The sequence below is a fragment of the Anser brachyrhynchus genome (assembly GCF_964034855.1).
Source record: "Anser brachyrhynchus genome assembly, chromosome: 15".
In the NCBI taxonomy this organism is placed as follows: Eukaryota; Metazoa; Chordata; class Aves; order Anseriformes; family Anatidae; genus Anser; species Anser brachyrhynchus.
The window spans coordinates 1,291,465-1,317,078 of NC_137733.1; the positions used below are offsets into that span (position 1 = coordinate 1,291,465).

General features: G+C 37.6%; 1 protein-coding gene across 15 annotated transcripts in view; it reads left to right on the forward strand.

Annotated features, from left to right (window-relative positions):
* GRIN2A (glutamate ionotropic receptor NMDA type subunit 2A) overlaps positions 1–25,614 on the forward strand; it is a 214,984-nt gene that overhangs the window by 109,696 nt on the left and 79,674 nt on the right. For all 15 annotated transcript variants that reach the window (XM_080556983.1, XM_080556995.1, XM_080556982.1 and 12 more), the window contains one exon: positions 20,744–21,336. In XM_080556983.1, the coding sequence (XP_080413109.1) occupies positions 20,744–21,336 (593 nt within the window). The remainder of the gene's footprint in view (positions 1–20,743; positions 21,337–25,614) is intronic.

Below are 25,614 nucleotides of genomic sequence, written 5' to 3' on the forward strand. Positions count from 1 at the left end.
CAGAGAAAACCCACATGGTTTTAAAATTAAAGCAAGGCTTTAGAGGTTTTAAAATGTATTAAGTAACAAAAACTTGAAAGGGCTTTCAAAGAAAGACACAAATAGGAAAGGCTTTTATACTGTTTTCTCATGAATCACTTTCCTGAGATATGATCACTCCACTTTGCTTTCCTTCAACAAGGTAATTACCGACAGACATGTTGGGACAAACTTCTCTGTGTTTAGGAAGAATTCAAACACTATAATGCTGTGCTCATGGAAAGCCTGTAAATTAGCTTTGAGCACTCCGGAAATCATCATTATGGCTCAGTGCATGTGGATTTTAACACCCACAGCAGCCTTTTCTTGCTGGAAACGACATTTTTGTTTGTCTCAAATGAGAAGTGGATCCATGCACTATTGGTCACTTGGGAGCTATGTTTCTCTTCCACTTGTAATTAAAACAACTCATTTAAAAGCGTAGGAATTTATTTTCTTTTCATTATTTGTAAAAAGCCCAAAAGTGATTTCTGTCATAGCCTTCCACAAATCTTCCACAAAGGTTCTTCAAGCAAGAAACATCATGCCAGGAGATTCTAGTGGGGTCCCTCACTGATCTGCAAATTAAGTACTCACTTATTTTAACAGTTCATGGAAGAGGTTTGTTTCCTTTTTGTCACAAAGCAGAGATGGATACTTGCTTTCCTTTAGCAGGAGTAAATTCTTCCAAGTCCTGCTTGTCAACCAGCTAAACACTCGGGTATGGTGAGGTTTTAAATTTAAATCTGGAGTCCCGTTTTCTAATAAATAAGGAATTGTCATGTATTGAAACATGTAAGATCTGAATAGATGTATAAAAGGTATTTTTTCCCCTGTTTTTGTTCATATATACCAATTTGCAAGTGTTCTTATACGTTTATAAAATCTTGAGTTGATCTGTCATTCAATTCAACAAAACAACAACAACAAAAAACACCACCACAACATGGTATTTCCTGGTCAAGAAAATTTAGAATGTATTTGGGTTACATCTGGAAGTTGTTACAAACATTTGCCAGTTCTGGGATAGTCCTTCTACTGAACTCCAGCAGAGCCCACTGCCTCCCCTGCTGCCTTCTGGTGGCACTAGCAGGTCTCCTGGGTCTTCTTTTTTGCAGAGGCAAGTCTGAATAGGTCAACACCTCTAAGAATGTTAGTAGTGATGAAAGTGATAAATAGATTGTAAGAAAAGGGCCTCTGCATTTTGGAGAAATGGTAAATCACATTATTAAATAATATATATATATTTTACTTAGTATTATTTAGTATGTTATAGTACAAATATATAGCTTAATAGTAATTGATAATTTGAGAATGGCTCTACTGGGATCCCTCAGATCTAGAAATTCAAAAATAATTTAGGTTAAATTCTTATAGAAAAAGCTTGCATAATTCACGTAACAGATAAAAAGATGAGTATTTGCAAGTATTTGCTTTCCTTTTATTATTAGGAGTGCAAATTTACAGCCATGAATGTTGGTCAGCTCTAGAATTGTTTGGAATTTTGGATCAGGTCTCGACTGTGATAGGAGTTCTAGCTTCTAGAAAACTGCTAGAAATGCTATGCTGGAAATTGAAAAAGTCTTTAATTTCTTAGCAGCACTAAAGGAAAGAACTTTCTTGCAATCTTATATGTGGATATGTATGCTTGATCTGCATGATGTGTTATGAAATTTGCTACTCGTTTCTGTAGTATTTCATCAGTCTGCCTATGTGCAACTGTAGTAAAGCCAAGTTAAATTTCTTTGAGTACATAGAGCATTACTGACATGAGAGACAGGGATGAAGGCACTGTGGAAGAATTGTAGCCTGAAGAAAACTTCAGCCAGTCCACCTTCATTAACTTTACATGGCCTCGGCAAGTCTGAGGTGTAATCTGCAAAAAAACTTGAAGGAGCAGGATTGTGGAAAGGGAGTTGGAATATGAAGGGGGTTTGTGGCTTGTGTTGGACAGCGGATACCTGCAGAGCTCAGGACATGATCTGGGTTCTGAAAAAAAACACAGCCAAACACGTCAAAACAAGCAAACAACACACAAAATGCTGTATCACTGCTTACCTTCATCAGAAGTCTTCAAAAAAAAACAATTAAGATTAGTATTGCTATGCCAGTGCTTAATTTGGCTGAAGGGTAAATTATAGGTAATGTTCCAATGGTAGAAAGTGACCTAGAAATCACTGTTCTGTCCTCCAGTGGGAAATAACTGAAATAGTTTTGGCATTATAAAACTTGCTTGATTAAAATGAAGTCTGATATTTAAGTTTTTAATGACTGAAGATGAATGACTGCTAAAGCATCACTTATTATGATGGAGTGAGTGTGACATTAGGAATATTTTGTTGCCATATGTATATAAGTGTGTGTTAAAACACATAGATATTACTGTGTATATATAGGGATTTTTCTGTGTGCGTGTATTATGTGTTGTTGTTTGCATTTTTTTATATTAAGTTGTTAAGTAACAAATAGAGTCCACAAAATTGTTTTGAAACAGATTTTCATTACATGGTCTCCAGATGTTGGATGCACCTGGATATGTGTGGTGATGTGACATGGAAAAGAGTGACTATCCTGCAGGGAATAGAATAGCTTCATGGCCATTTGGAAAGTACAACTTGGTTGAGGACCAGATTATTCCAGAGGTGGTTGTAACTTTAGGCATCACTTTTAATCCTATAACTCCAATCAGAGGATGGCACTTACTCATAACTTAAATTAATTGGGTACTAGTGAGCACTCTGTTATGCAAGGGGGAAGTAAGTTAATCATGCCTAATGAACTGTAATGAGCTTATGTCACAGCCATCACCAGCACTTCTTTAGAAGGTGGTGTGCATTTTGTGATCTGTTTTGATGGAAATGACATTTTCTTATTCTTTTGGCTTATTCTTATGATGAAGTTTCCCCGATATGTTCAGTTAGTTGCATTTGATTTATTAATTACATCATTAGTATTTGTTCTTAAAAGTCCGGGTTTTCATATTTCTCTGCAAAGATATTAAAAAATAAATGGCACTTACTGTGCAAGTCTGTGTGGCCAAAACCGGAAGTATCAAAGGATGGTGAGAGAGACCTGCGTTGTCTTCTAATGTAACAGTGTTACTTGGATTATCTGTTCAGAATACGAAAAGAGGACACTGTATGTGTATGCTGGTCAGGAAAAACTATAAAATAATCATTGGTTGATGTCAAGGTCTTGCTCAATAAAAGAGCAAAACAAAAGAAAGCTGAACAGATGACATGTAATACTTTACCTGCAAAAACTGCACTAAATAAATGCAAAGTTTATTCAAGTGTTTCATGTTTCCAAATAGTCTCTTTAATTCTACAACTCAAAAATGGAAAACACAAATCCTTAAAATGAATTTAAATAGGAGGCTGTAATTTTTAAGATAGTCTGCCTGATTTGATTTTTTGAATTGGAATGAGATATAATTTTCTTTGCTTTTCAGGTAGTTATTTATATCACTACAAATGTCAGTGAATCACTAGTAAATTTTCATTTACATCTATCCAGTCTCTGAATCTAACCTAAACTTTACAGAGGTATAGACAACTTTAATAGATTTCAATAATAGGAGACTAAGTCTGTGATCAAAGAATAATTGCAGAATTAGCTTATTTCACTCCAGTCAGCATCCCTTGCTGCAATCCCTGCAGTGTTCAATACCATCCCTCTCTTTAGGGGTTACAGCCCTGGCAGCACTGAAAATCACTGAACATTCTTCATCTTCTTCAGAGCAGAGCTGGCCATTTGAGATGAATGAGACACAAGAGCCTGTTTAAAATAACGTGACTGATTTTGCACTGAAGCAACCAACGAGTATTCATAGGAATCTTTCTTCCAGCTGCACCATCAGGGTGACAGCTGCCAATGGGAGGTAACAAATTAGAGAGCAATGAGAGGGGGAGAATGGGACAAATCAGTTAAATAATTTTGAACACGGCCAGTTTTAACACTGATCATCATTCATTGGCCTGAAAAACCTGAGCAAAGTCTGCCAGGCTATCTGTTTTCATGACTTGTAAGTTTTTGCAGTAGATTGTGGAGTATAGAACTTGGGCAATGGTAAAAGGTGTTGAGGAGAAGGCCTTGGGGCTGTGAGCTCTTCCAAACTTTGATTCATAGTTGAAATGGGTGTTCTGAAGTTCTAGCAGTTGGACCATGTACCTTGGCAAGAAAGTAAAGGTAGTTCAAATAGTAATGCGAAGACGAATATAATTTGTAGAATGTTCAATTAAAATGGGATAACCAACAGTTAGCTGTAAATTGCTAGTGGTGTGACTGCTATGCACCTCAGCAGTTATTTAAATGCCATGGCTTACATGTAATGACTTAGATTTTTTTATTTTGTTTCTCAACCAATTTTTTTTTAAAGTCCCTCAGTACATAGAAATTGGTCAACACACTCTTTCAAAGATACGTTAAGATCCCATTAACCATGAGACCGCCTATGGGTCTCTGTGTAGAGACAGAGCTCTGGAAATCAGGTGGTGAGCAACAGAGGTTGAATTCCCTAATTTGTGTTGCAAAGGGAATAAATGAAACTGATTTATGCTATGTATGAGTGTATAGCCGAGTGAATCACATTCTCTGACTAAACTTCTGCTCCTCTTCCTCTTGGCCATCACATACCCTGAGCCTGCCTGGAGATTCGGAAGTGTTAAGTGATGGGCTACATCTTTCTGAAGTGGGCGGGAATTTGTCCAAAGCTTTGCAGTTAACAAAGGTGTTCCTGTTTTCATAGAAACGTGCTCTTCAGCTGCTGCGTGGTGGGGACAGGAAGAAGTCTGTGTTAAAGACATTAAGAAACCATGAAAATGTTTAAATAGCTTGTGAAATTACATCATATCCACAAATAGGAATAGGCACCTAGTTCTGGGCTTCACAATGCACGTGTGTACTTAACTAGCTATCTGAAAGAAACCAAAGGGATGAGCAAGTCTTCCCACAGTGATATCAATCAGGCCCCAGTTGTACCTCTTCTGCTTGTTTGCTGAAGCAACTACCATCATTTTTAGCATTCTATCTTCTCAAATTCTTTTAATCATTGTATATTAATTTATATGAACGAGTCAATGAGAATTTCTCTTATACATCCAGTTGATTTCCAAGTGCACCGATGTATGTATAAGCATAATTGCTCAGCTGAGCTCTCATTTTGATGTAGCTGTTTAATTTTCAAGTAATAATTTAAGTCCTTCCTTAGGAGCAGGCACTACTTTCCCCTATACGCTTATTTCTGCCATAGCACCAAACATTTCTATTTTGGTTTAATGATTCTGTTTTTATTTATACTTCATTCTATGCTTTGCATTCAATTTTGCTTACAAACGCTCCATAAAATCTGATATTTCTTGGAGGTTTAGGTGAAGCTGTCAGAAAAACAATTTTTTTTTTTCCAGAGAATAATCTAATGCAATGTTTTAATGGATCGCCACAAGTGCATTGATATTTTCATATATTTTTGTAGTAAGCAAGAAAATGTTAGTGTTTTGTTTCTATGGAGTGACTGTATGATAATAAATCTGCTTTCCTATGTGATTAGTTGGGTAAAAATCAAAGGAAAATGTTCTTCATCTGCAGGAGAGGGATGAAGCATTTGGTGTGCAGAAGTCTTTCAGTGCACATAACTCTATACATCATATATTTCACAGGTTTGAATTTTTTATTGGAGTAGAATAGAAGTTACAACTTTTTTTTTTTCAGCTTAAGAAAACTTATTCTGGACAGAGGAGAGCTGCTGCTGATCTAAGTCCTGTAAATGGGCTAGCATTTAAACTTGGTTTTAATTTTTATCCCACAATCGGATCATATGTTATCATTTGATACACTGAGATAAAATGAGTACAGCCACATCCTGTACACAGGCACGTATACATACAACATATCAGCTGTCTGTAGGAGTAAAACAACTTTTGGACTAGACTTATGACCATGTGAAAGAGGAGACTAGAATCTATTTCCTGTATGGCTGATTTCAAGGTATTTTCATGAGGTGTGGCACTGTAGCATGAGTTGCACCAAGTTATTCTATATATCCCTGGGGATAAATGAGCGTTCCAGAAAGGAAGGTTTGCAAGGAAATTAGTTATACTTGTTTATTCTAAGGCTGCACTCTTCATTACTAAGGAAACTATTATATCTTTGAAAATTGATAGCTGTTGAACTGCAGCTTTTGTGTAGATGCCTTTTTATGAAATGGTCATTGTGCAATCTGAAGTGACAGACTATTGCTAGCTGAGCTGCATTACTGAGAATAATTGTTAATTACTGCTCTAATTCAGTGGGTTATAGTGACCCTCACTGATTTTATCTGAAATCATGTTACTCTTAGTATTTGCTTAATAATAAGGATGATTAACTTTCTGAGAATGGGCTTTCCTTAACAATTTGTGGTTGGTGTCCAGTCATCCATCACGATGTATTACTTCTGCTCTCTGCTTTTTTTTTCTGGTATGTTCTGAAGGAGAGTATGAGTTCAGTGTCAGGATTTTGTGTCTGTGTTATCAAATGAAGGTGTTTTGTTTAAATTTGGTAAAAATTTCAAATTAATTATTTTTATTAAGAACCAGTGAGTGTCCAAATATTTATTAATAATATGTGATCCACACATAGTGAAAGAAAATATCTGCTGCTGCCTGTTAGGGATATAATTTGTGCTGCATTATTTATCTATTTCTAATGGTGTAGGTCGGGAGCGGGGAGCTGAGCCATGGGTCTGTAGGTACCTGCACACCCAACTCCTCCCCTCTCGTGGTGCTTGCTAACATCTGTCCTTCTTGTCCAGGCTGATGTGGATGAACTGCTTGCTTTTCAGAGGACAGGAGTTTGCCCCTCTCCTCCACTCCTGTTCTCCAAGGTCCTTTGCAGGAGCTCAGATTTTGAAGTCCTTGACAGGCTGCCCTGTGAAAGGACAGCTGAGAAGGGTAAAAAGGTTTATGTTGTGGGACTCTGACCCATTCCCTGCAGCATGTGCTTGGTAATACAAACACAGCTCTTTGCATGCTTTGCACTGATATTTTTGGTCCTTGTACCTGCTCCCATCAGCATCTGAGTTTACTGCCATAGAAACCAGGGAGGGTCAAAACGGAGCTTTTCTCTACATGAGCTTGTTTCTGTTTCTTTCTCTGAGATTTCTAATGAACAGACAAACTTGCAATTGTGGTAATAAATGTTTGTTCACTGAGAAGAAACACAGGTCTCATGTGAACTTCCATCTAGCCAAGTGTGTGCCTCCCAAAGAGCTTTGTTTGAGGGCGTGACTCTACTGGGTGGAATGGAGCCTGTTAACAACCAGCAGAGTTTATACATCTAATTTTTCTTTCTTATTTTGTCAATATGCTGGGCAGAAAGATTGTCTTACTAGGTAAGGATTTGAAAAATCAACACCTCTCTTCATAAAACAAGCAGTATCTGCTCCTGAGTGCAGCACAATCCCTGTTTGCACCACAGATCCACCTTCCTTGCCCAAAAGAGGGGAGATCCATTTCAGTATCATTATTCATCTTCTTTTAATTATCTGTTAATGTAACATGAAATATCATCATCTGGCAAACTCAGACACATTGCTTTGAAAGAGACGATTGTGATTTAGGGAAAGGAGTGCCAGGAGAGCCCAGTGAGAGCTGTGCAATGAAGTCCAGCTCTGTTTTTCTGCCATATTCCAGGAGTTTTCCTTTGGTGGAGTATATTGCAAAGAGTCACATCACTGCTTTCTCTCTTTCTTTTTGGTCACATCATGTGACAGTAAGCCATGGCAAGTTTGAAGATCAGATCTAAAATTTGCATTTTAATAGTTTTTTTGATCTTGGTGAAATGTTACACCTGCTCTGAATAGCAAGCATTGGATGGAGATGGCTGGGATGCTGCTTTCAGGTCTCAGTATTAATTTTTCAGACTGGATTTTGGACAGTGGAAGATGCATGGGTTATTTCAGAAGGACCTGCAAAACATTACCAATCCTGTAGTCTGTAAATTTAGAATTGTTATTTTAGAGTATGGCACTAGGGGACACAAATGGAGACAAATCAAGCCATAGAGTTTAAGGTAAAGCACAATCCCTTGTGCCTTTTATATTGAAATCTAATTTGCAACTGCAACTTTAACAAGCTTTGTTACAAAAGGTCCTTGAAATGTAACGAGTACTCATCTTTTATGTGTGGAACTGAAGGCACTTAATGACTTGTAAGAACGGGTGTTTTTTTTTGTTAGCCATCCTCCACCTAAGGCTTTTTTTCAAAGTAACTAGAAGGATTGGCATCTAAATCCCTTTGATGCACAGTCCCATTAAAGAAAATGAGCAAGTGCCCACACTTCATATTGGTAGACAATCTATTTCAGTTAACTGAGTACTTAAACACCTTTTTTTCAGAACTCATGTAGCTGCGTAAATAAAACAGGCACAGCCAAACTCTCACATGACTCTCACAAACTCTCCTTCCTGTTTGAGCATCCCCACACATGCAGGCTGCTGAGCACCTTGAGCTCCCATTGACTTCAGATGGGAGAGCACTTACAATTTAGTTGCATTACGGATATTTGAAAAAATCTATTATCTGTTGTTGTGTATATTGAGACTAGTTAAAAAGCTTTCACATTTCCTACCTATGTTAGAACAACTCTGAAGCTTATTTTAATATGAATCTATAGAAGTCACTGATTTGTGTGGTATTGTATCTTTTCAGTAAATAGCAATATGCATAGTATTGTAAAAAGCAACTAATTGAAATTTCTGGCATTAAAAACACCAGCCTAACTAATATATATTGTTGCTTAGTCATATTCAGTATGAGGATTACCATGGCACTCTCTTCAAAGTATAACATTATTGTGCAGGTTAAGGAAGAGAGCTTCATTCCTCTTCGTACTGTACTGAATATTGTGTGAACATGGTTTTTATTTTTTATGGCTGTAAATGAGATACTCAATTTGCTACAGCAGTGCAGTATTTATTCTATCTAGCATGACTGTCAAATCTGAAAGCATTTCCAGAAAGAATTACTATGCCTTGCAAGGACCTAAGCTTAGCAGTTTGAACATTTCCTTTCTTGAAGTTGCTTTCCTGCTGATATTTATTGTAAATCAGAAACATGCTTAAAGATATTTTGCTTCTACTTAACTAAGGAATAGTAACTTGAACTGTTTTATTTGATACAAGAAATAGTTTTACTGCCTGCATAAAAATCTCAGTAACTTGAATATGTGTAGGTAAAGCTTTTCTGCCCAGAATATTATTTAGTTATGCTTATGCTTGGCAAATCTGTTGATGTGTGATATTCTTGAAACTAAATAAATCAATACATCCTTAAACAGACTACCAAAAAGAAAATGTAGATTCACCTCAAAGGTGTGGAACAATGTGGGTAGTCGGAAGAAGTATGTGCAACACATTTTTTTTGTCTGCATATCTCTGTTATGTTGTCTTAGCACGCATCATAGTGTGCATCATGAAATGCTCGTGTCCTTGTCTGGTTAGCACACTGATATTGTAAAACTGTTATATCTGCGTACAGCTGAGCCTTCCTTACCACCCTGTGTTCCTTCTCATATGGATGTAGGAGCTCTGAGTACTGGAGATTTTCCAACACCATTGTGTTTTGTTTGTTTGTTTTAGCAAGGGTGATTTGAACTATGATTATTCAAAGTCTCTGAAATGAATATGAGTGGAACATGATCAATTGCTGGTACTTTGGGCTATGTTCTCATCAGTGGGATTCATTCTGAGACACACAGTTAGCCACCCTCTTCGCTCAAGCTAGGTTGATATGTAAGTGTTGATATAGATCATTCATCTTAGAATTTTTGTAACTGAAGTTACTTCTGACTTGCTGCTATTACATGTAGAATGGAAAAGGGTATTTGTTGCCGTGGGCTGATCACTCACTTTGAGAAAGCATGTAATTTCTATTAGCATAACAGAAGAGCAGATGTAGCTTTGCCCAGAGGCCAAATATGCCTGAAGAGAGAATATAAAGAAGATAAGCATAAATGGTATTTCCCTTGAGAACCCTCTCTTCAGATCTGCTGATTGTACATCAGGGCAGAGGAGCATTCCGAGTACTTTAAATTATCACTTCCTTCTTGGAGAATTTAAAAACAGCATGCATGTTTTGGATAAATTGTGAAGTTTTTGTGGCTTTACCTTCCAAAGGCAGATGAATCAAGTTCACACCTCTTCTTGTTTAGCTCCCAAACTACCTGGGAAACACAAATGCATCTCTCTTCCTGAAGAGATCAAGAGGGATCTTGAATCTCATGTCTTATCATTGTCATCCACTGTTACTTGGATATCTCCTACAAATCTCTAGCTGTTCTGAGTAGCTCCCTGAACTACATTTATCCTTTCTCTTAAAAGATTTCCTTCCCATCTGCCTATGTCTTTATCCTGTCAGCTAGCCTCATGCTGCTGGATTTCTCTCCTCAGTCCAACGTGGCCAAGGCCAAATAGGTACACAGAGGTGGCCAGTCCTACACTCCTGGCTCACAGGGGAAAAGCACAGAGTTACAAGCACACAATGAAAAATTAAACTGTCCTTATTTGCTTAATATTTTATACTCACCATTTGGTGAAAGGGGGTGGTGGGGGAGGTTGGTTGTTGCCTTCATTTTTACTTGTTAAGTGTAGATGTCTGGTAATGACTTAGTTAATGGTTTTCTGGCATCTCATCCCAACACAAGTGAGAAGTATTTTAGCATTCATCTGAAACCAAATGTTTTCAAATAAGGAGATGATGTCTTCAGGCATTTTTATCGATATTTAATTATGCATATCTTTCTATATAATCTATGGCTTTTATGCACTCTTATGCAATACACACAATAGTAATCAGCTTGTTTGGCTTGGTTCAGTTGCCATTTAATGACAAATTGTTACAGATTCTGGATTTAAGACTGGATTCTTGGGTATAGTGTATTTTAATGGGATCGTGGGTAAGTGAAGTTTTGATTCTGTTTACAGGATTAATAAGTTTGGTTGGTGTGGGTTTTAAAGCTCTGAACAGCAGTAGAAACTGTATGAAGAAACCTTTCTGTAAAAGGAGTTGATGCATGAGGCATTAGCAAGCAGTTGGTTATGCAGAATTTTACTGTGCAATACTTGTACTAGATAAGATACAAAATTTTAACTGAAAATCCTACTTGTCCTCAAGCACTCTAAACCCCTTGTTCTGAACCAGTTTTCCTATAGGCTGAGTGTTTAAGGTACTTATTTAATTACCCTATGTGATATCACTTTACAGTTACATAAAATGGTTTGTGTATAAGATATCAAAGAGCAGGAATGAAAGTTTGTCCCAGGGAAGAATTACCGCATAGCATTGATTCTTGAAAATTTCCATAAACTATTCAAGCAACATGTATTTTTGATTCCACGGCACTAGTAATGTAAGCACATAAAATATTACCATTAAACAAAAACAACAAACAAAATTTTAAATCGACTTACTTTAATATAACAGATTGTTAAAATGCTAAGCAAATTGGATTCTGTCCCAGCATGTTCTGTGGATGGCACACAGAAAATTGTGTGGATGTTTAATCTTATGGCTGGGTTAGAGCAAGATCGATTTGGGTGTCTGATTCTGGAAAAAAATAAATTAGGTTGATGTTGTAAAAAGCTGTTAACCAAAGTTTGGGCATTACACTTTTTAAAGACATGATATAACTCTTTGGGAAATGAAATCTGTATAATTAAAATCTTAGAATGAAATTTTATTTGTTGAAAAATAAAAAAAAAATCAAAAAATACAGATCAGCACACTTCACTTCTTATTGAAAAAGGAAGACAAAATCTCCCCTCCCCTCCCCTCCCCTCCCCTCCCCTCCCCTCCCCTCCCCTCCCCTCCCCTCCCCTCCCCTCCCCTTCCCTTCCCTTCCCTTCCCTTCCCTTCCCTTCCCTTCCCTTCCCTTCCCTTCCCTTCCCTTCCCTTCCCTTCCCTTCCCTCAGAAATTGTGAAGTCATCCTTTGTGTCTGATCAATCTACTTGTACTGCACTTTGCCTATCAGGGTCTCATTTTAAAATCAGACACTTAAACCTTATATAAGGTTGCTTTCACTAAGCATGGCCATTAACAATGGGATTGTTCTAAAGATTTGTAATTAGAACTATACGTCTGCTCCAAGAAGTCGTATGAGCTGCTTTAAACTAAATGCTTTGCTTTTATATCTGTTAAGGTTCCCCAGATTGCCCATGAATCAAAAGAAGCTCATCTCTGATGGCCTTATGGGAACAGCTGTGGTTGAAAGTAAATGAACTAATTGATTTGATAGATAACTCTCAATAGCTTACAGATTGGATTTCCACATAGCTCAGCATGTTGTTTTGTTAGCAAAATATGTAGTATCTGAATACTGATAAGAAGCAAAGTGAATATTGGAAAATAATGCTCTAGTGTGAATAAAAGAGAGTGGGGATATTGGGTGTGAATAGTCTGTGTCCCAAGATATTTTTTTTATTTACTTATGTGGCTCATTTACTTACCTATATTGCTCATTTGGCTGATATCCTTCATTCATCCCACATTTTAATGGTGTTTTATTTCTAGAGGAGGTAAATGATGTGAGTTCCAATGAAATACCAGTACTAGGAGAGGAAAGCTATTCAGACTTTCCTTCCTGAAACATCTGCATTTATCCCTGCTGGATTTCTTGGACTTTCACCAGGCTGATTCACAAGCTCTCTGGTGCTCTCTATTACTGGTGTTTTTTGTTTTCATTTTTTTCTGTTACCTGGTGAAAAGCTTTCTATGAGTTTGCAAAATGCATTTTTGTGTTTCTGAAAATAAGTCTGGGATTTTATCATTTTGTTTTCAGCAAAAGTACATAGAAGCAATGTAATCATGAGCTGCTCTTCAGTCTTTAATTGTAAAAATTTATTACCCAAGCCTGGAAACTAAAGGGATTTGGGTGTAAACTTACCTGCTGTTGGGTTTGTCAGACCCTAATGTTCTCTGGATTCATTTTGGTATTTTTCCCTACAACCATGAGAACTGGAAAAATTCTTAAATAAAACCACTGTACTTATGATTTATTTATTTATTTGTTTGTTTATCTATTGTGATCACCTGGCACCAGAGGTGGCTCTTTGGTTCCCCTCCTCTCTTTTGGAAGTTTTGTGGTAAAATCATGGTAGCTGACAACACTTTAAGACCTTCTGATTTGCATTCGGGTTTCTTTCTCTCTATTTTTATAGCATCATTTTGTGTGAATTATTTGCCTCACGTAGGTAGGTAACCTGTACAGAACAGATCATCATAGCATATTCTAAACTTTTTCTCTGCATAGAAACATGATAAGAAACAGGACCCCATTTACTTCTAGCTCTGTCACAACTTTGTTGTGATGCATCAAATATGAGTTGTTGGCAGATTAATGTTTCCACACATCAAAAAGTCTGTTACTTTCCCCAATTTCTTTGGAGTATCTTCACAGCAATGGTCTTCTCTGTCTTTGAAAAGTCATCAGCTTTCCTGATCATTTCCTAATCATTCATAACAACTGTTTATAGAGTTTTCACTGAAGGGACAGACTCAAGAGCTCTCCAAATGAACTCAGGTGTTCCTTGAGGTGTAAAATGTACAGCATGGCTAATTTCAAGTGATTTCCCCATGGAAAATTATGTCTCTCTGGACTGTTCAGGAAACCATTTACTTGTATCAGTGCTGACTAATTACATGAATAAAGCATAAGGATACTGGTTGTACAAACCATGAGAAAATCAGACATCTAAATTAGATAAATGGCAAAATGTTTATCTGCAATTATAACAAGGGGCATAAGAGAAATCATACTCGGCTATAATATATGGCATAAAATCTTTCTTTGTTGCTAAATAATATATATACTATATGTTGCCGTATTTTTCATGGTGAAATACTTAGAGAAAGTACGGAACTTGTACAAATCTCTTCTTCTCCAAAAATTAGAAATATTAGGCTAGTGCTAACAGTTCACCTTGATGTTCAGCACCATGTCATGGGCCCGAATGGGTAAAAGAGGGACTGATCTGTATTCAGGAAATATTTGTCCTCCCTTATCTTCCATGCAGGCATCAGTGCTGTACTACTACTTATGTGTTGGGATTCTCCTTCACCCCAGAAGTTCTATGATAGCCATCATTCATCCAAGTAGCTATGGTGCAGCCAGCTACACACTGCTTTTTACAGACCTACATGAGTCAATTTTGCTCTTCTTCATTGAGATAAGCGTAAGCCATTTCTGTAATAGTGGAAGATGAAAATTATCTGGAAAGGGGACATCTTGAGAATAAACCTTTTATCAAATGGTAACATGAAAATCCCTGCTGGTTCACATCATGTTGGTTGTTGTTTCTTTTTTTTTTTTTTTTTTTCCTTAATCAGGTTCAGTCAGAGGCTTGTTGATGTAATTTCAGTCTTTGAAAGCATTTTTCGTTGACCTGTCCTAGTGGACCAGGAGCTGAGACTGAGACTCCAGTTTCCAATATTTGCACAGTCCATGAATGAAAACCCATCTGGTGCGTTCCAGCCTAGTCATCTAGGACGCAAAACTAGTCATCTTGCATAATTAAGTTATGCTGTTTCACCATGATGGCATGTTGAGTTACTTTAAATTCATTAGACATGACATTGTAGTATTTGAAGAATGTAAAGGACTGAAAACCATTGGACTCTGCAATGATCTTTAGAAACCCTGTTCTCATCCCTTGGTATTTATTTGCTAATTTTTGTAAATGTAAAATTAGTGACAAACATTGACTCTTGTAGCAGGCCCTGATAAGCCAAAGAAGTATGTTATAATTAAACAGATATAATGAAGAAAAAATATGTTATCTAGTGAAATTCTTAGGATAAAACCATGACCTGAAAATACAGAAACCTCTACAAAATGAATCCCTGCAGGCTCCTTCAGGAAATGGGAGAGAACATGCTTGATTAATCTGGTGCTAATCTTTCACAGTCACGCTTCTCTGATATTTATTCCTTGAAATAATAAAAGGGGACATGTCAGATGTGGGAAAGCCATAAAGTACTCCCTTGCTTGCTAATGCCCTTTTCTAACTTGAGTGTTCCTCTCCCAGAGCAAACTTTTAAAATAAAAAGTAAGCCCTTCATTCGTCCTTTCTGTTGACCTTTACTATTTTGTGGCTCTGCATTTGCACAGTTAAGTTACATGGTAAGAAATTTTCCATCCTTTTTCTAGCTCTGTCAGAGAGTGTTCATCTTCTCAGTAACAAATAGTGGAACACACAAAATCTTCACAGATATGTATGGGCAGATTTGGAGAACATAAAATCTATCCTCGGCCATAGAGTCCCTGCCCTGCCTATCCTGCAGTGTGCCTTGCCATGTGTGAGACTGGAGAGGTGACAAGTCCTGGGGAAGGAAGTTTCTTCTCCTCTTTCTAATAATTAGTAAATTATTTCCACAGTCACATGTTGCTCTGTTTTGCCTGAAAGTACATAGTTTTGTATAGTTTCCCCCCAAATTGGTCCCATGGTGATAATGGGGGAGTTTTCTCCCTGGGCGCCTCTGTGAGATGTTTGTGTTGGGAATTGCATGTTCCATACTCTTAATGAATAGAGACAGGAATGTAATAACTTAAGACTTTAAAAGTGTGCAGGGCGTCTTGGGAGGAAAGGTTTTCCTTTCAGCTCCTCCACTTTGGTATTTGCATTTACTGAAATTTTTCTATGGGTCTCTATGGAGGGAAGAGACTTTATGTCTGAAACCTGGATATTATCACATCTAAACACAATTCACCTCACTTTTACCTGGGAATCATTGCATCATTTCAAGTAGTCCGATATAAATGATACCAAGGTAATGCACTGCAAGATATGTTATTCACCTACATTTGAGATTCATAAAAATAATTTCCTTCTGGATATTTTTGATGTGATGTTAAATTATTTAGCTTAAATTCGTGACTAATCTCTGCTTTTCAGATTTTTCAGTCTTCATAAGAATGCCAAATATCTACTATAATTCATTAAACAGGAAACAACTTGCACTGTATATGTCGACCTAGCACCACATGCCTTAAAACTGTTATAAAAACAGAATATCTTCATTACAGTGGCATAAAATAGGAGAACAATTATTTTTCTATATCTCTGTGGAAGATACAGAGAGAGAATGAAGTAATTAAGATATCTTTAAAGTTTTACTTGTTGTCTCATTGTATTAATAATATTTCTAACTGAATAAAATCATTCCATGGATTGCTTTTTAAACCATATTCCATATTGTTTCTTGCTTCTTGTCATAATATAAATATGACAAGCCCACCGAGTGGAAAATTGATTTTGGTCTTAAGTTGACCCCAATTTTGTTCTGGTTGAGCATTTCATTTTCATTTAATAAAAGTAGTATAGTATTTTATATAAGCGTTTCTTTCTCTAACCAACCAACTATTGCAGCTTTTCCCCCAGTAGCCATAAACCACTGTCAGGGCTAACCTCCCCTGTTACAGCAGCAGTGAATCTGCCCCGCTGATCTCATGGAAAAGCTGGAGCTGGAAACTAAGATGTCATGAATATAGCTGAGGATGTGGTTTTGAGAGAAATATTCATGTAATTTGTTGGAATTAGGGAAGTGAAATGTGCAATTCTGATGATAGCGACTGAGTTATAGACTCAGTACACTAATTAAAAAGCAACTTAGTCTAATATACTAATCTGTCAAATGACAGCTCTAAAGAGAGCTGCTGTCTGTTCTGTGCATGAACACGGGAATGTTGAAATTCTGGTCTGTAATGACAATTTTACATTGTATACAAAATTCAAGAATACTGTTAAAACAAACCAAAAAACAGTTGAAGGGTTATTTATTTTTGGTATGAAACATACTGGGAGATCATAGAATCATAGAATCATTAAGCATGGAAAAGCCCTCCACGATCATCCGGTCCAATCATCCCCCTACTACCAATGTCACCCACTAAACCATGTCCCTAAGCACCATGTCCAACCTTTCCTTGAACACCCCCAGGGACGGTGACTCCACCACTCCCCTTGGCAACCCATTCCAATGCCTGACTGCTCAGTGTAGCTATAAACCGTGTTCATGTGCAGGATAGAAGAAAATAAAGTTTTCGTTTATTTTTTTCTTTCTCTTTTCATTGCTGTTTCTTTGTTTACATGGCTGTGCTAGAATCCAGCTAAGAAGCTAGAAAAGAAAAATCAAGTCAGTTTGAATAAAGCATTTCTTAATTTCCATAACTACGACTAAATAAATTTTTGCTCATATCAGTGTAACATGTAGGGGTTTTCATATTTTGAGATTTATCTACAGAATTCCTTTGTATAAAAATTTCTTTTATTGGGTAACTGGTATAGCTTTCTTGCATCCTCCACCAATAATTTCAAAATATGGGGCCAAGAGAAAAAAAAAAAGTACATTCATTTGATGTACATTGAAAGCACCTTTGATATTACATCTATATTCCTCCTATGGAAATGACTTTAATGGGTGACGAGATGACAGTTAAATGAAAATAGCTGAATATTTTTTTTACAACATCATTTTAGTTTGTTTTTTGAATATAGAAAAGTACAACTTAGCTTTTGCATGTGTAATAAAATACTAAGTCTGTATAAAGCAAAGCAATAATTGTACTCTTTGGGAGGAATGTGAAGTTTTAAAAAAACGCAAATGAACACTTCTGTAGGTGTTTAAGGATACAACTCTAGAATCCCGTATAGTTTTAATTATTTATTTGCTGTTTTCTTCACTAATTTTTTTTCCTTTTTTTTTTTTTCTTTATAAGCATAGTGGATAATGTACCCTTGAATATTCTCTTTATAGGTGTTTAAATATCTGCTAAAGTTCCTAAAGCTAGAATTTACTTGCAGTCTGCCATCTGTTTCAAAACCATTGTAAACACAGAGTCAGATTTTCAGCTGCTATAAAAGCATCACATGAAGTTAGTGGAGCTACGTAGAATTTCTTCAGAAGAGAATTTGGTTTGTGATATTTGTATCTGCACTTTTCCTGAACCTGGAACTGTTTTCACCGTATAATTCCTATCTTTTCATCATTCTCATAACAGATTTATATTAATTGCTTAATTTTGGCTAAAGTTCATATTCACAATTATGTGAAAAGGATTCATGCAATATGGATGCAAACTTTACAAGAAACTCTTGTTTTGATCAAAACTCCTTCTGTAAACTAGTTTTCTAGCAAAATGTTTACAAAAGGAAAAGCTTAATTTTTAATATTTTGCTTGTTTTGTCAGACTCCTTTCATGGTGACACAGGCCATTGTACACAAGACCATTGTTTATTGCCATTGAAAGGTGTATAACAAGGACTGCTCTAGGTCAAAATTTGTATGAAGTTTGTTTGTTTGTTTTGTTTGTTTTTGTTTGTTTGTTTGTTTGTTTGTTTGTTTGTTTAATTGCATGAGTTTTAACAAAAACAAGTGCTGGATTCTTCAACCAGGATGGTGTTGTCCTGGATGTACATACAAGCTGGGGAACAAGTGTCTGCTGTGCCATTCTGCAGGGAGGGATTTGGGAATTCTGATAGATGGCAAGCTCAGTGTAAGTCAACAGTGTGCCCTGGGGCCAAAAGGGCCAGCCATATCCTGGGGTCTATCAAGCACCGAAGAGCTGAATGTTGGAAAGAAGTGATTGTCCCACTGTGCTCAGCACTGGTGCCACCTCACCTTGAGTACTGTGTGGGGGTGTGGGTGCAACAATATAAGGAGGACATAAAACTATTAGAGTCTGTCCGAAGAAGAGCTACAAAGATGGTTAGAGGGGCGCGGAGGGGAAGGTGCTGATCTCTTTTGCCTGAGGACAGCAAAAGGACCTGAGGGAATGGCATGGAGCTGCTACAGGGGTGGTTCAGGATGGGTATCAGGAAAAGGTTCTTCACCAAGGGGGTGGTCAGGCAATGGCACAGACTCCCCAGGGATGTGGTCATGGCACCGAGCCTGCCTGAGCTCAAGGAACATTTGGACAATGTTCTCAGATGTTTGGTTTATCTCTTAGGTTGCCCTGTGTGGAGCTGGGAGTTAGACTCATTGATCCTCATGGGTCCCTTCCAACTCAGGATATTCTATGATTCTGTGAAATCTGGTACTGGCATTCAGAATGCCGCCTTTGATGTGACAAATATGCTACAGCAGATGGTTTCATTACCACCAGTGATGTGTATTTTATACCTTCGATATCAGTCTTCATGGTCTGACACCAGTTGTAAGACTGGTATTGCTGTTAAGCTATATAAAATCCTGGTGTCAGGTTCTTAATGCTCTGAAAGTAATAACACTCCTCATCTTCTATTAAAATAAAAAATACAGGCATTCGGTTTCCTGTGAATAGATTTCAGTAGATAAAAGCCAGAACTCGGAGAGCTGAGTTACTGTTCTCACTAATAATTGTATGTTTAACACCACCTTGCTGTGAAACCTAAGTCAATTAATCTGCTTCTGTTCTCCTCACCTGCAAAAGGATAGCAGTTTACAACCACATTCATAAAACTGAAATTAAACACACTGTGTGTTAGTAATAGAGTTAAAATCTCTCTCCTTTAAAGGCTACCTAAGAAATCTTATATGATCGGTTTCTTTTTTAAATGATAAACTTTTCTTTCAGCAGAATTTCCATATGATGCATAGAAGAATTTCATGTATGATGCATATAAGTTGCCCCTGCTGGTCTGGAAAAAATACTGAAGTAAATTGAAAATAAAGAAGGTGTATACATTGATACTCTAATAATTGCGATGTATATAAATCCAGAATGTAAAATTCAAAAATAAATTTAGAACTTATTGCAACATGGCAAAAATAGACCAATTGAAAACTTTGTAAATTTAGTGCCCACAAAATATATGTGTCCCTATTTTTGACAGAGGTTGTTAAAATAAGAGGTACCTGCCCTTATGCCATGTAGAATGCTGTGAATACTGTAAAAGCCCAAGACAAATATTAGAAACAAGTTGTGCAGCAAATTGATTGCACAGCTGTATCCCTCAGGAAGGCAATGCAGCTTCCAGTTACAGACTAAGAGGTCATTGTTTGAATTTACTCCCATTTCAGCCCTTTAATGAGGACACCAGCAGCTTGCTGGTTGTCCCTGGAGTGCCATCCTGTTAATTCTACATCAGGCATCAATGGGCCATGTGATCTGAATGAAGCATGAGCAGTAGTGAGCTCGTGAGCAGTAGTGAGTTCGTGAGCAGTAGTAAGCTTGGCATGTGGGGACGATAAATGTAGTTCTGCGTAGTTTGACAGCTTCCACCAAAACGGACCTATGGGAAGTGAAGTATCACTCATTAGGTTTGGCAGTAACAGAGGTCGTTCATATCTGTACAGCATGTGCATTGCAATTTATTTACATTGTGTCTGAAAATTGGTATTAATTTATTGGGTCAGTTTGGTGAATCTAAAGCTACCTGCTGGAGATGAGGTGTTTAACAGTGAGTGGCTGTCTCTGGGGAGCTTCTGCTTCCTCAGTAAGTACTGATTTGCTTTGTTGTCTTCAAGTGACCAAGCACTTGGAAATTTCCTATGTAAATATATGTTCGTACTCTTTGGCGAATATTTTAATTTGCTGTGGTACTCACTTATGATCAGCATTGGTTATTAATGATATGAATACGATAAGGCACAGAAAGTTCTTTGAATACAGCAAAAGTTTGGTAGCCACAGTGGACCTAAAAAAGAAGTAGAGATTCTCTTCTTTTTAGACTTGTCCCAAAGTAGTAATCTTCCACTGTATTTGGTATTCTAGGATGTGATGTCAACGTTCTTCCAGTTTGGGGCTTCTATCCAGCAGGAAGCCATTGTCATGCTGAAGATCATGCAGGATTATGACTGGCACGTGTTTTCTCTGGTGACCACCACCTTCCCTGGATATCGAGACTTCATCAATGTCATTAAGACCACAGTGGAAAATAGTTTTGTGGGCTGGGACATGCAGAACATCATCGTACTTGATACTGCCTTTGGAGATGCCAAGACACAAATTCAGCTGAAGAAAATTCATTCATCTGTCATCCTGCTGTATTGCTCCAAAGATGAAGCTGTCTACATACTGGATGAGGCTCGCTCCCTGGGCCTTACTGGCTATGATTTCTTTTGGATAGTTCCCAGCCTGGTTAGTGGTAACACAGAAATCACCCCCAAGGAGTTTCCTTCAGGACTCATTTCAGCATCTTATGATGAGTGGGACTACAGCTTAGAAGCTCGGGTGCGGGACGGCCTTGGGATTATTGCCACTGCTGCATCAGCCATGCTGGAAAAATACTCCTTCATTCCTGAAGCAAAAACTAGCTGCTATGGTCAACTGGAGAAAAATGACCGGCCATCTCACACCTTGCACAAGTAAGGATTATTGTCTTATTTATTTATTCATTTATTTTTCCTACAGAACCTTGATAATTTTCCATTCTAGTGCCATTATATGTTTCTTGAGGGAGAATAATGTTTTTTTTTGTTTGTTTTGTTAATCCTGTCACACTCTTTTTAAGCAATGATTTTCAGATGTTCCAAGGGAATGTGCAATAAGACTTGCCGCAATGCTCACTGTGCACATGGAAATGATGTTACGTGCTGTGGAGAATAAACACTGCTCTGGGCCTGATGTAGAAGGCAATAGAAATTAGTGTTAGGGGGTATGAAACTGAGTTAATAAAATTGCTCCATTGTGTACCTTAAGTATGAATTCAATTGCTAAAATGCTATGAAGGCCTTGCCAGTTTCTCAGGGACTCTCACTTGCATCAGCAGGAAGCTGGTAATATTTTGGAAGAAAAGAGATATGCAGTGTAAAGGATGTGTCCCTGGACATTATAGAAGTATTAGATTAGTTAGGCAGCCTTTACTACCTGAACTGAAATATATCACTTCTGCTTGTTAGGAAGTACTTCTTTACCGAAAGGGTTATTAAGCATTGGAACGGGCTGCCCAGGGAGGTGGTGGAGTCACCATCCCTGGAAGTCTTTAAAAGACGTTTAGATGTAGAGCTTAGCGATATGGTTTAGTGGAGTACTTAGTGTTAGGTCGGAGGTTGGACTCGATGACCTTGAGGTCTCTTCCAACCTAGAAATCTGTGATACTGTGAAAATCACAGTTTTCTTTTTTTTCTTGCGCATCTTTTTTTTTTTCTTGCTTGTGAGGATTTAATTTTTGTTGCCTTTACAAGAATAACTGCAAAACTTCATCTGCACTAATCCAAGTTGTTATGGGAGTTTCCTCAAAACAGTTTGTCATATGGGAACTGGCAAGGTTTAAATCGGGATTCTCTGTTATTTATTTATTATCTTGGGCCTTTTATATATCCCCTTTGGAAGTAGTACTCCTCATTACTTGTATCCAAACTGTTGCATAATACATGCCACACAGAAATAAATTTCTGTTTTGTGAGAGGAAGTGAAGGGAATCTTGAATAGTTTTATAACTCTTTACAATATATCATAGGAAAGTTACTAAGCAGTATTTATGATATTTGTTTTGACTGAATAGTGCAGATGAAGCGCTTTACAGAAAAGGAGGTTGGAATTGCCACAAGAAGGAAACTCAGTGCCAATTTCATATAGGAGTTTATGGGATGTTTTTAATTTTCTGAGCTGTATGTGCATACTTAGAATAGGAGTTGTTTGCTGTATGATGTCCTGGAACAGTTGTTGTTTTCTATGAAAATGGCATCTTCAGGCACAGCATTCTTCAGAAGCTCTCTTAGAGGCCAAATACTGCCAAGTAAATGGATTTTAACATTTCATACATGTATTTCATAAGCCATAAAACTTACAGTGTTCTGTCAGCACAAGTGTTAGTGCTTAAAATACAGTGGTCCAGTTGGACAGACCATAACAACTTGAACCTGTTTTGAAAAGGGCTCCTACCCCACAGGGTTGGCAGTGCACAGCTGTAGATTTGAGTTAGGCATTCAGCACAAGCTGTCTTTCTTCAAACAATCATTTTTTCTCATGAAATATGTATGACTACAAGAACAAGACTTGCGAGTGTTAGGGCAGTGAGATTAGACTTCACCAGGAGATTCTGCAGTGTGCAGTGCATGGTGCATACAGAAATTATTAATAGGCGTTGTTTGGATATAGTGCACTGTGCTTAATAAAGTCTTTTTGTGATGCAAAGCACTGAGCTGTGATGTGAGAATGGATTTTTTGTACAGAAGATGCTTTGAGCTACTTCAACAACATAGGAACAAGAAACAGGCTGTTTTTAATTTAGAAATGTCAGAATTACACTAAAATGTATAAACTTTAAATAGTTCTCCTTATGTAATTACTCCCCAAGACTATTCTTGTCACATATAATCTGCAAGAAAAGCAAGTTTATGCAAGCATTTAGCAGTGCTAAGTAATCTCTGGGAGCTGACCAGTCTCTCCATGCCAATGTGAATAAAATAAATTAATTGTGCTTTCTTTTCCTCATCCCTCGATTGCAGTTTTCTTCCTACATGAAGGTCAAAGTGTCCTCTAGAAATCAATGCCTAAATTGGGGTTTTATTCTGAAATGTCATCTTCACAGTTCAAGGCTACAGATAGTGCAGCTTTGTATTTTAAACTAAAAGATAAATGTATATGATATTGTATTAAGGAACTAACTTGAAGAAAGGATTTCAGAGCATTCTTACAATGATAAAGGGCTAAAATAATTGCTGTACTGGGCCTCCCTGTCCATGCTTGGAACGTGCAGGAGAAGTGGGGCCACACAGTGGTGCACTGCTTGCAAGCTCAGGGGCAGACCACTCGGTGGAGAGCAGGAAAGTGGCCCTATAAGGTGATGCCTGAGGAAAATCAAGCTCAAAAATAGAGCAGGAAAGAGGATTTTAGACTCCATCTGTAATAATGACAGTCTAAATTCAGCTTTAAACCCAGTATAGTATTCTAAGGCTATGCCTTAATAGCTAATTTGCGTGTAAATGGAGGTAGGTAATGCTTTATGTGCTGCTTCCCACACCTAGATAGCAAGGTTCATCTCCACTTATGAAGAAATTCTATGTAAAGGAAGCTCTGAAGTGAAAGCTCCTCCTCCCTCTTTCTTAAATCCTTTGAGTATTAAATTAACTTGAAGGTATATATGTTTCGAAGCACACAATTTATTCTTCCTGCCACTGCAATTCTAAGATGCTTTCATTGGTTTTCCAGACCCAGAAAAAATCCATTTTGCTGTAGTTTTTGAGATGATACAATCAATGTTAATTTCTGATACCTATACAAAAAACTAGTGTTTCTGTATGAATTAAAGATTTAAACTAAAATATTTTTTCCAACACTATTTTTTTTTTTAATTTTAAATTTATATGTATTGATTCAACTCTTTTCCCAACCATGGAAGAGCTAGAATCTCCCAAGACTGAAAAATAACATTGTGTGAAATACTGGCACCAGCACAGCAGGATAGATAGAAGATAGAAGATAGATAGGTAGATAGATATGTAGATAGATAGATAGATAGAGGGGGAATGGGCTAAAGTTGCGCCAGGGGAGGTTTAGGTTGGATATTAGGAAGAGCTTCTTTACTGAAAGTGTCGTTAGGCATTGGAATGGGCTGCCCAGGGAAGTGGTTGAGTCACCATCCCTGGAGGTCTTTAAGAGACGTTTAGATGTAGCCCTTAGTGATATGGTTTAGTGGAGGACTTGTTAGTGTTTGGTCAGAGGTTGAACTAGGTGATCTTGGAGGTCTCTTCCAACCTAGATGATTCTGTGATCATCACCTAAGCCAGAGAGCAGTAGCATCCTGAAGTTTACAGGGGTCCGGTCTGATGGCCAGGTGAAGGCCTACCACACATTTCATCTCCTTAGCCTTGCTGTTGTGCTGCTGTTGCAATGTGCCTATGAAAGCATCTACTCCAGAAGATAAGCTGTCCTTGAAGTCCTAGTATTCATTCATCAGGTTCAATATTTTGATGTCAGCTTTTAGCAATGACAGATGAATTTTCCTCTTTTTCTTTCAAGTGAAATCAAGTATTACTTGGACACAATGGTTTGATGAATAGTCCAGCAAATCTGTTTAATGTTTTCCAATTTTCAAAGATTTGTCCATTTCATTAAGTTCTGTCAAAGGACTTGGAAACAAAAAAACCACAAACAAACAAACAAAAAACCCATGTATTATCTGCTTTATTGTGTGTTTGAAGATCTATTGTTATTTAATAACTATATAGGGAGCAAAATGTTTTTTCACTATTGATGTACTTGCTGTGCAGGAAAGCAAGCGCTATTTAATATAATCACAGAAAAGTTTGGGCTGGAAAGGACCTTAAAGACCACCCAGTTCCAAACCCTGCTGTGGGCAGGGACACCTCCCAGTAGATTAGGGTGCCCAAATTCCATCCAGCCTGGCCTTGGGCACTGCCAGGGATGGGGCATCCACAGCACCTCTGGGCAGCCCGGCCCAGGGCCTCACTGCCAATTTCTTCCTAATACCTAATCTAAATCTACCCTCTTAAAGTTTAAAACTGTTGCCCCTTGCCCTATCACTACATGCCATTGTAAAGTCTCTCACTGTCTTTCTTGTAAGACCTCTTTAAGTACTGTAATGTTGGAATAAGGCCTCCCTGGAGCCTTCTCTTCTCCAGGCTAAACCGCCCCAGTGCTCTCAGCCTCTCTTCACAGGAGGGGTGCTCCAGCCCCCA